The 12044-nt window shown below is 37.3% G+C and overlaps 1 protein-coding gene across 1 annotated transcript in view; it reads left to right on the top strand.

Annotated features, from left to right (window-relative positions):
- Nucleotides 1-157: 157 nt before the first annotated feature.
- Nucleotides 158-12044, top strand: part of LOC134256865 (ATP-dependent RNA helicase TDRD9-like) — a 36060-nt gene continuing 24173 nt past the window's right edge. Inside the window, exons 1-2 of the mRNA XM_062739539.1 lie at nucleotides 158-435; nucleotides 3623-3710. Of these exons, the coding sequence (XP_062595523.1) occupies nucleotides 257-435; nucleotides 3623-3710 (267 nt within the window). The 5' untranslated portion in view covers nucleotides 158-256. The remainder of the gene's footprint in view (nucleotides 436-3622; nucleotides 3711-12044) is intronic.

The following is a 12044-nucleotide window of genomic DNA, read 5'->3' as shown; positions in this document are numbered from 1 at the left end:
AAAAATAAGGTATTGTACCATAGTAAAGGTAGAAATTCATTTAAACGATTTTTATAAAAGATGCATTTAATACGAAATTCGATTATTATCTCCTGGTGTATTCCAAACTTAAGAAAAGTATTATAATTATCATAATTGTCTTTTTCGGAATTTCATCCTTCTTTGGACTGGATATTAGAACAACCCAAAGGAAAATTGATGGAGTCAGATACAAACAAAAAAGAAATATAGAGACTTAGGCTTAGAGCAAAGAAATATGACAGACCTAACGCCAGAGTTAGGCTTGGATGCGATTGACGATTGGTTTAAGATAGGAAAGAAATCAGTGCAGTCTTTAAAAACGGTACCACGAAGTGTCACAGGAGGAAGATATTTTGACACAACAACTCAAAAACCACGTGTTGCTGAAACTGAGAACACCTTCCACCTTCAGCGGTATTTTCTCATTCATAGTTTTTCCTTTACTTTCACATTAGATAATTTGATTCAATTCAATTTTTGCAAATGACGTACATCATACAGAAGTTTGGAATAAAAAGTCTTATTTGAGATTCTACAGTGGAGTCGCCAATTCCGGGTCGTCTCCTATTCCGGGTCACTCGTGTGTATTTTATGCCATATTGTTAAAATTTAAGCGCAAAAAACTTAATGAATACGCTGGTCATGAAGAACTGGTCTTTCTGTATGTAATTAATTACAAAATTTTGAATATCAACTTTAACAGAGCATCCGACAATGGAAATTCTGAAACGCACTCATTAAAGACTTGGATGTTTCTGCTGCGGTGACGAGCTACTTTCGTTTTTGTTCGCTGTAGAAAGGCTGATATAAAAGTTCTAGATAAATAATAAGAGCTCAAAAGTATGGCAAATGCATTTAGTTTTAACTCAGAAATCAATCATAATGATCGCTGCTCAAATAAAATTATAATGATTATTAAATCAAACTGTAGTAGTTTCTCCATTTGCGGGTCACGCAATCCCGTGGCATGAACACTTCAAAATTCTATGTACAAAACCAATCGACAACCATGTATTTACCTTGATTATCAAAAGTATTTCAACTGGAAAATATTTTTTCTAAAAATTAAAATCGAGTTAACCCTTCTAATGCATTTTTTAAATAAATATTAAAATTTATAATTGTGTTATTTTTAATCCTAATATTTTTTTTTTAATTCTGCATACTGCAATTTGTTTTGTTGTAATTGTTAAAAAAAAAATTAAACATATTTCTGTGGTTGTTTTACTTTTTTTCAAGCTGCATGAATTGTTTAATGTTTCCACATCATAAAAATCGAGTTCGGAAACGTTCCATGAATATTACACGACCGTGAAGTCACATGACCCGGAAATGGAGAAAATGATTCGTAACTGGGGAAGCTAGGCCTTGCTGAAATACCCCTGTAAATACTGTTCCCGTGCAGCTACTTTGAAAATGAAAAGGTGTTTGGATGACTTACTTTTTGTTCTTTCAATACATATATTGCATAAAATATAAATTGAACAGATTTGCAAAATATCAAAGAAACACCCTGACGTGACCCGGAATTGGTGACTTCACTGTATATTTAGAGAATGAAAGTAACAATTAGTATACTTAAATACAGTTACCAATCAGAAATGCTTATAATTGTAAATATTCAGAAGACAATTATTATGCTGTTTTATAATGTACTACTGCACTTCTGTGGTAAGGAGGAAGCTCTTAATATCTTGAGATTTCTGTGGAAAAAACATTCTATTTGTTTTCTCTTTGATCTGTTGACATGTGCACAATTCAAACAAATTTAATAGCAATAACACTTTTAATTAGTAGCAGTCACATCAGGTTTTAAAAACGAACCATTGCTTGTTTATTTCAGTTTTACATATATTTTAAACATAATTTTTAGCTCACCTCAATGAAGTTTGGGGGAGCTTATGTGATACCCTCGGCGTCGGCGTCCCGGGTTAAGGTTAAGTTTTTTGGAGCAGTTTTCTTTTTAAGTACTTCTATGTCCTACATTGATTAGACATGCATGGAAGATGTTTCTAATGTGTTTCATTGTACCCGTCAAAGTTTCAGATGCTGCAATTTCAGCAAAGGAATGACCAGGTTAATGTTTTTGGTGCAGGTTAACATTTTTGGTGCAGTTTTTGGTGTAGGTCTCATTTCCGAGTAACTATAAGCCCTATGTTGACCAAACTTACATGGATGGTACATCTTAGGATGCATACTACTAGACTTGCTTCGGATACTGAATCTGACCTACATTTTCCGGTTGAGTGAACAGGTTAAAGTTTTTGGTGCAGGTTTCATTTCGAAGATACTATGAGCCCTATAATGACCAAACTTGCATGGATGGTACATCTTAGGATACATTCTACTAGACTTGCTTCGGATGCTGAATCTGACCTACATTTTCCGGTTGAGTGAACAGGTTAAAGTTTTTGGTGCAGGTTTCATTTCCAAGTTTCTATGAGACATATAATGACCAAACTTGCATGGATGGTACATCTTAGGATGCATACTACCAGTCTTGCTTCGGATGCTGAATCTGACCTACATTTTCCGGTTGAGTGAACAGGTTAAAGTTTTTGGTGCAGGTTTCATTTCCAAGTTACTATGAGACATATAATGACCAAACTTGCATGGATGGTACATCTTAGGATGCATATTACAAGACTTGCTTCGGATGCTGAATCTGACCTACATTTTCCGGTTGAGTGAACAGGTTAAAATTTTTGGTGCAGGTTTCATTTCCAAGGTACTATGAACCCTATAATGACTAAACTTGCCAGGATGGTACATCTTAGGATGCATACTACCAGACTTGCTTCGGATGCTGAATCTGACCTACATTTTCCGGTTGAGTAAACAGGTTAAAGTTTATGGTGCAGGATTCATTTCCAAGTAACTTTGAGCCCTATAATGACCAAACTTGCATGGATGGTACATCTTAGGATGCATACTACCAGACTTGCTTCGGATGCTGAATCTGACCTACATTTTCCGGTTGAGTAAACAGGTTAAAGTTTATGATGCAGGATTCATTTCCAAGTAACTTTGAGCCCTATAATGACCAAACTTGCCTGGATGGTACATCTAAGGGTGCATTCTACTGGGCTGGCTTCAGAAGCTGAATCTGACCTACATTTTCTGGATTAGTGAAAAGGTTAGTTTTTTATACAGGTTTCATTTCCAAGTAACTTTGAGCTCTGTGTTGAACAAACTTGCATGGATGATACATCTTAGGATGCACACTAATGGACTTGCTTCAGATGCTGAATCTGACATACATTTTCCAGATAATAGACCTCGTAAAAGTTATGGGACGGTGCAGGTCTATCACCAAGAAACTATAAGGCTTATATAAACCAAAGTTGCACAAATGATGCATCAAGGGATGAAAACTCTCAATCTTGCTTCAGATGCTGGATTTTAATTACATTTTCATGATGAAGAACTAGTTTTAGGTTTTTCTATAGGTCTATTCCAAAGTATCAAAATTGCATAAATTTTGCATTTTTGGATGTACACTTTTTGTTGGTTAATTGTGTGACTTAATTTGCCTTACTTAAAGACAACATTCGTTGAGGTGAGCTCTGTAATCTCTGATTACCTATGTTTTTTTTTGTAGGAGAACGCCAGCTTTTTCCCAAACAGCCTATGCAGAGGCATATAGGCAGCAGGAAGAGGAGGAATTAATGGGATACACTCATCCACATGTATGATACTAAATAAATGTACATGAATGAATTTATAGTATATATGTTGACATATAATATTGATCATAGCAAAAACTTTTGATGTACATAAAGTTTTTTACATAAGGGAATACATTTTTAGCTCACCTGAGCCGAAGGCTCAAGTGAGCTTTTCTGATCACCTTTTGTACGGCGTCCGTCTGTCTGTCTGTCTGTCCGTCTGTCTGTCCATCTATCTGTCCGTCTGTCTGTAAACTTTTCACATTTTCGACTTCTTCTCAGGAACCGCTGGGCCAATTTCAACCAAACTTGCCACGAAGCATCCTTGGGTAAAGGGGATTCAAGTTTTTTTCAAATGAAGGGCGAGGCCCTCATTCAAGGGGAGATAATTGGGAATTAATGAAAATTTGGTGGTATGTTTTAAAAATCTTCTCAAGAACCACTGTGCCAGGAAAGATGAAACTTATGGGGAAACATCTTCAGGTAGTGTAGATTCAAGTTTGTTCACATCATGACCCCCGGGTGTAGGGCGGGGCCACAATGGCCGACCAAAGTTTTACATAGAAATATATAGGCAAATTCTTTAAAAATCTTCTTCTCAAGAATGACAAAGCCATAATTCATAATATTTATATGGAAGCATCCTCAGATAGTGTAGATACAAGTTTGTTCAAATCATGACCCCCGGGGGTAGGGCGGGGCCACAATGGCCGACCAAAGTCTTACATAGAAATATATAGGAAAATTCTTAAAAGATCTTCTTCTCAAGAATAACAAAGCCATAATTGATAATATTTATATGGAAGCATCCTCAGGTAGTGTAGATTCAAGTTTGTTCAAATCATGACCCCCGGGGATAGGGCGGGGCCACAATGGCCGACCAAAGTTTTACATAAAAATATACAGGCAAATTCTTTAAAAATATTCATTTTAAGAAGGACAAAGCCATAATTCATAATATTTATATGGAAGCATCCTCAGGTAGTGTAGATTCATGTTTGTTCAAATCATGACCCCCGGGGGTAGGGAGGGGCCACAATGGCCGACCAAAGTTTTACATAGAAATATATAGGAAAATTCTTAAAAGATCTTCTTCACAAGAATAACAAAGCCATAATTGATCATGTTTATATGGAAGCATCCTCAGGTAGTGTAGATTCAAGTTTGTTCAAATCATGACCCCCGGGGGTAGGGCAGGGCCACAATGGCCGACCAAAGTTTTACATAGAAATATATAGGAAAATTCTTAAAAGATCTTCTTCTCAAGAATAACAAAGCCATAATTGATCATGTTTATATGGAAGCATCCTCAGGTAGTGTAGATTCAAATTTGTTCAAATCATGACCCCCGGGGGTAGGGCAGGTCCACAATGGCCGACCAAAGTTTTACATAGAAATATATAGGAAAATTCTTAAAAGATCTTCTTCTCAAGAATATCAAAGCCATAATTGATCATATTTATATGGAAGCATCCTCAGGTAGTGTAGATTCAAGTTTGTTCAAATCATGACCCCCGGGGATAGGTCAGGGCCACAATTGCCGACCAAAGTTTTACATAGAAATATACAGGAAAATTCTTTAAAAATCTTCTTCTCAAGAAGGACAAAGCCATAATTCATAATATTTATTTGGAAGCATCCTCAGATAGTGTAGATTCAAGTTTGTTCAAATCATGACCCCCGGGGGTAGGGAGGGGCCACAATGGCCGACCAAAGTTTTACATAGAAATATATAGGAAAATTCTTAAAAGATCTTCTTCACAAGAATAACAAAGCCATAATTGATCATGTTTATATGGAAGCATCCTCAGGTAGTGTAGATTCAAGTTTGTTCAAATCATGACCCCCGGGGGTAGGGCAGGGCCACAATGGCCGACCAAAGTTTTACATAGAAATATATAGGAAAATTTTTAAAAAATCTTCTTCTCAAGAATAACAAAGCCATAATTGATTATATTTATATGGAAGCATCCTCAGGTAGTGTAGATTCAAGTTTATTCAAATCATGACCCATGGGGGTAGGGCGGGGCCACAATGGCCAATCAAAGTTTTACATAGACATATATAGGAAAATTCTTTAAAAATCATCTTTTCTTAAGAATAGCAAAGCTATTGCTCATGGGACTACTTTTGGATTTAAACTTTTCAATAATAAACCAATTTCTACTTTTTCTTAGCCACAGTGCTCAGGTGAGTGATGTGGCCCATGGGCCTCTTGTTTTGATACTCTTTTAATTTAATATGTGTTGAGCATTAACTCCCTCTCCACCACATACGTATATACACGCTTATTTTATTTTCTCTGTGCTTGCAGTGACTGATAAACCTGTCTGATTTTTCTTAGCTATACCACATTGTCATATATATCCACTGTAAACAAATACATGTACAATCACAATGACTGAAATATCTGCTTTTTATACGCTGACCTTAAGACGGGACGCATTATGTTAAAATGTTTTGTGTCTGTCCGTGTGTTAGTTTTTAGCTCACCTGAGCCAAAGGCTCAAGTGAGCTTTTCTGATCACATTTTGTCCGTCGTCCGTCTGTCTGTCTAGCTGTCCGTCTGTAAACTTTTCACATTTTCGACTTCTTCTCAAGAACCACTTGACCAATTTTAACCAAACTTGGTACAAAGCATCCTTGGGTAAAGTGGAATTCAAATTCTTAAAATGAAGGGCCAAGTTTTCTTACAAGGGGAGGTAATCAAGAAGAGACAAAAATAGGATGGGGTCATTAAAAAATCTTCTTCTCAAGAACCACTGGGCCAGGAAAGCTGAAAATTATGTGGAAGCATCCTTGGGTAGTGTAGATATTAAATTGTTAAAATCATGACCCCCGGGGATAGGGCAGGGCCACAATAGGGAATCCAAGTTTTACATGGAAATATATAGAACAAATCTTTAACAATCTTCTTCTCGAGAACCACTGGGCCAGGAAAGCTGAAACTTATGTGGAAGCATCCTTGGGCATTGCAGATATTAAATTGTTAAAATCATGACCCTTGGGGGTAGGGTGGGGCCACAATAGGGAATCCAAGTTTCAATAGATATATTTAGGAAAAATTTTTTAAGAATCGTCTTCTCAAAAACCACTGGGCCAGGAAAGCTGAAACTTATGTCGATATGTGGAAGCATCCTTGGGTAGTGTAAATTCTAAAGTATTAAAATCATGAAAGGGGAGGGGGTAGGATGGCATGATAGGTATAGCAAGAGGGGAAATCTGGTAAAGAACTTCATCACCCAAATTACTCAGGTGAGTGATGTGGCCCATGGGTTATCAATCTTTGTCAGCTGATACATCTTGGGTAGAAGGTGTGCCGCACATTGAAAGTAGGTGGCTATGACCTTTCCTTAAGAAGACAATTAATAGCCAAATATGAAAAAGTCCTTTCCTGCTCATAACTAGAAAATTATTAGACTTTACTTAGAATCATCAAACTTGGCCAGTTTATGCATCTTAGGTTTAATTTAAATGAATTTAAATAAACTATTCAATTACACATCCCAAAAAATGTAAGTATTGCAGTGTCCTCATTAAAAAAAATGTTAAATCAAGAAATTCCCTCAGTCCTGTTTTTTGTCAGCGCAACTCCTCATAAACTGCTGCACAAAATTTCGTCAAACTTTGCAGATATTTAGGACACAACATGTAGATTTGCATTTTACCAGGAAATTCTGATTCCTTTATTTGAATGTCAAATATACCAGCAATCATGACAAGGACATGCTTTGAGAGACTTTCCAAGTACTTTCATATGAACGACACACAACAAAATCCACCTAAGGGGTGACTGGGTCATGACAAACTTAGTCACATCAGACCAGTCATTGACAAAGTTTCAGAGATGTGCTTGAAAAACACAATCCTCACAAAGAGCAGTCCATTGATGAGGGAATGATCGCGTTCAAAGGAAGGTTGTCGTTCAAACAGTATCTGCCGGCCAAACCTTCAAAATTCAGTATAAAAGTGTGGGAATGTGCTTTACTGCACAATGGATATGTACGTGAATTCCAAGTGTACATCGGATGAGTGGCAGACAGAAGACCAGAAGAAGATTCACCACATGGTGAAGGACTTGTCTCGGAAACTGATTGGAAAATCCAGTGTGATTTATATGGACAATTTTTTTTTGAGCCCAGAACTATTTGAACGCTTGTTAGGTCACCTGAGTAAACTCAGGTGACCTATTGCTATCCGTTTTCGTCCGTCGTCGTGCGTTAACATTTGAACATTTTCAGCTTCTTCTCTAAAACCGCTGAACCAATTTCAACCAATTTTGGCATAGCATCTATGGGTGAAGGGGAACAAAATTTGTGAATTTGATGGTCTTTGCCCCCCCTGGGGCTTGGGGATGGGGCCAAAACCACTAAAATTAGTGCAATCTTTAAAAATCTTCTTCTTTACTCCTGGACATCAAGCAGTCAAACTGTTGGTATGATTGTAATCAACATTGAATCCTCTACCAAGATTGTGAAATTCATGGCCCCAGGATCAGGGGCTCTAGTGCTAGGGTGGGGCTATATAGATTATATAGTGAAAATGCATTCTTTAAAATTCCCTCCTCTGCTCATGGGCATTAAATAAACTAACCAAGTGCATAGTCATGTTAAATAAGGCTGCCTCTTCCAAAGTTGTGAATTTCAAGGCCCCAGGGTCAGGGGTTCTAGTGCTAGGGGGAGGGGGGTCTATATAGATTATTTAGTGAAAATGCATAAATTCTTTGAAATTATTCTTCTCTGCTCATAGGCATTAAATAAACTAACCAAGTGCATAGTTATGTTGAATAAGGCTGCTTCTTCCAAAATTGTGAATTTCATGGCCCCTGGATAGGGGGTTCTGGTGTTAGGGTGGGGCTCTATCGATTATATAGTAAAAATGCATAAATTCTTTGAAATTCTTCTTCTCTGCTCATGAGCATTAAATAAACTAACCAAGTGCATAGTTATGTTGAATAAGACTGCCTCTTCCAAAATTGTGTATTTCATGGCCCCATAGTCAGGGGTGTTAGTGCTAGGGCAGGGCTATACAGATTATACAGTGAAAATGCGTAAATTCTTTGAAATTCTTCTTCTCTGCTCATGGGCATTAAATAAACTAGCCAAGTGCATAGTTATGTTGAATAAGGCTTCCTCTTCCAAAATTGTGAATTTCAAGGCCCTACGGTCAGGGGTTCTAGTGCTAGGGCAGGGCTATATAGTTGATTATATGGTGAAAATGCATGAATTTTTTGAAATTCTTTTTCTCTGCTCAGGGGCATTAAATAAAGTAACCAAGTGCATAGTTATGTTGAATAAGGCTGCCTCTTCCAAAGTTGTGAATTTCAAGGCCCTAGGGTCAGGTGTATTGGTGCTAGGACAGGGCTATAAAGATTATATAGTGAAAATGGATTATTTCTTTGAAATCTTCTTTTCTGTGCCTGGGTATTAAACCAATGAACTATGTACATAGTTATGAGAAGGAAGGATGCCTCTTTGAGATTTGTGAATTTCAGGGCCCCTGGGTCAGAGCTTCATGTGTTAGGGCAGGGCTCAAATCTTTGTATAATGAAAATGGATGAATTCTTTGAAAAACTTTTCCTTTGCTCCTTGGTATTATGCCAATGATGTGCACATAAGTACATATTTATGATGAAGAAAGCTGCTTCTTCGTAAATGGTTAATTTCCGGGCCCCGGGGTTGTATTTGGAGGGGGAAGGGTACATAGTCTGAATGTATTGATATTAATCAACAATTTAATATAATTCATATTAAAATTTCTGAAATGTTGAAATATGTGGCCCTAGGGTCAGTGGTTCCTGTGGGGTGGGGTGCACAACTGGTTATAAATAGAAATTCGTTTTCTCTTTGTTGCTCTGATCTACTTCTGGGTATTAAGTAACCAAAGTAAGCATGCTAAGTGTAAAATGATGATAAGCAATGTTGTCTCTTTCAAAATTGTGAATTTCATGGCCTCTGGTTTAAAACATGAATCAAATTCAATTGTTGGAAAGTTGTTACAGGATACTCAGGTGACCTTTAAGGCCTGTGGGCTTCTTGTTACATGAAGGAATCTACTGTTGAGGCACTGTCTGAATAAATTGCTGTGGAATGCCAGAAGCCATCAAAAGTGCCAAATTAAAGAACAAAGGAGATAGCCTTCCTATGCAGAAAGAAAACCTGGTAGCTACAGCATGGAAAGTCAAGAAGATGGTGACGTACCTCAGCACAAACTGTAAACCAACACAGACCGGATTTGTACAGTTGCCAAAAGGACGGGACTCTAAAGGATGTTTCAGCTCCACAAGCGTATCTGAACTTGGTGTGGACTTGGCTGAACAAAAGAGGATGCAGTATTCTACTTGCAGAAAAGCCAAGAAATGGTACAAGTACCTATTCTGGTTTTGTTTCGATCTTGCTCTTGTCAATGCCTTGATCTGTTTGCAAGAGTCCCCTAACCATAAATTGGTGACCAAAACAAACAAGGGAAAAAGGGGAACACAACTGGATTTCAGAATGGCAGCCTAGCAGATGATCGGAACATTTAGAGGGAGCTGAAAGCGAAAAGCACCAGCAGTTACAGGAAACTGTGGAGATGCTCACTGGACGATTCAATTCGAAAAACCCGGGAGATGTAATTAAGGGATGTGCCTAACAGGAAAAGAAACATGAGTTCTCTGTACTTAATGTAGACAATGCAATGTTAGACTGTGCATAAAGAATGAGTGCTTCTTCAAGTACCACCAAGAACTGCTTAAGTGAATTAATCATCTGATTACACCTACAGTGTATATTTCAAGGAATGCTGTGTAAATATTGTACATTGTAAATGAATAACATTTTTAGCTCACCTCAACGAAGTTGGGGGAGCTTATGTAATACCTTCGGCGTCGGTGTCGGCGTCCCAGGTTAGGGTTAAGTTTTTTGGAGCAGTTTTCTTTTTTAGTACTTCTATGTCCTATATTTATTAGACATTCATGGAAGATGCTTTTAATGTGTTTCATTGTACCAGTCAAAGTTTCAGATGCTGCAATTTCAGCAAAGGAATAACCAGGTTAATGTGTTTGGAGCAGGTTAACATTTTTGGTGTAATTTTTGGTGTAGGTCTCATTTCCAAGGAACTATAAGTCCTATGTTGACCAAACTTGCATGGATGATACATCTAAGGATGTACACTACCAGACTTGCTTCGGATGCTGAATCTGACCTACATTTTCCGGTTGAGTGAATAGGTAGTTTTTGGTGCAGGTCTCATTTCCAAGTAACTATAAGCCCTATGTTGACCAAACTTGCATGGATGATACATCTTAGGGTGCACATTACCAGGCTTGCTTGGGATGCTGAATCTGAGGTACATTTTCCAGTTGAGTGAACAGGTTAAAGTTTTTTGGTGCAGGGTTCATTTCCAAGATACAATGAGCCCTATAATGACCAAACTTGCATGGATTGTACATCTTAGGATGCATACTACCAGACTTGCTTCGGATGCTGAATCTGACCTACATTTTCTGGATTAGTGAACAGGTTAAAGTTTTGGGGGCAGGTTTCATTTCCAAGTTACAATGAGCCCTATAATGACTAAACTTGCATGGATGATACATCTTAGGATGCATACTACCAGACTTGCTTCGGATGCTGAATCTGACCTACATTTTCTGGATGAGTGAACAGGCTAAAGTTTTTGATGCAGGATTCTTTTCCAAGTGTGAAGTAACTATGATCTCTTTAATGACCTAATTTGCATGGATGATACATCTAAGGTTGCATTCTACCAGACTTGCTTCAGATGCTGAATCTGACATACATTTTTTTCTGGATGAGTGAAGAGGTTAAGTTTTTATGCAGGTTTCATTTCTAAGAAACTATTAGCCCTATGTTGTGCAAACTCGCATGGATGATACATCTTAGGATGCATACTAATGGACTTGATCCGGATGCTGAATTTGACATGCATTTTCTAGATAATGGACCAGATAAAAGTTATGGGTGCAGGTCTATTACCAAGAAACTGTAAGGTTTAAATAAACCAAACTTGCCCAAATGATGCATCAAGGGATGAAAACTCTTAAACTTGCTTCAGATGCTGGATTTTGATCACATTTTCGTGATGAAGAACTAGTTTGAAGTTTTTATATAGGTCTATTCCAAAGTATCAGATCAAAATTGCATAAATTTGGCATTTTTGGATGTACACTTTTGTTGGGTAATTGTGTGACTTTGCCTTATTTAAAGACAACATTTGTTGAGGTGAGCTCTGTAATCTCTGATTACCTATTGTTGATGTAATTAATTAATTATTTTGGATTTATAAAATTGAATTCATAAAATTGAAATTGATTGAAAGACTTTTTGAATTTTCAAAATATTCCAATTAATA

This window comes from Saccostrea cucullata, unplaced genomic scaffold (assembly GCF_032062105.1).
Source record: "Saccostrea cucullata isolate Sc308-1 unplaced genomic scaffold, CSIRO_AGI_Scuc_v1 ctg8, whole genome shotgun sequence".
NCBI lineage: Eukaryota > Metazoa > Mollusca > Bivalvia > Ostreida > Ostreidae > Saccostrea > Saccostrea cuccullata.
The sequence above is the reverse complement of the archived record's forward strand: the minus strand, read 5'-3'. Positions and strand labels throughout refer to the sequence as shown.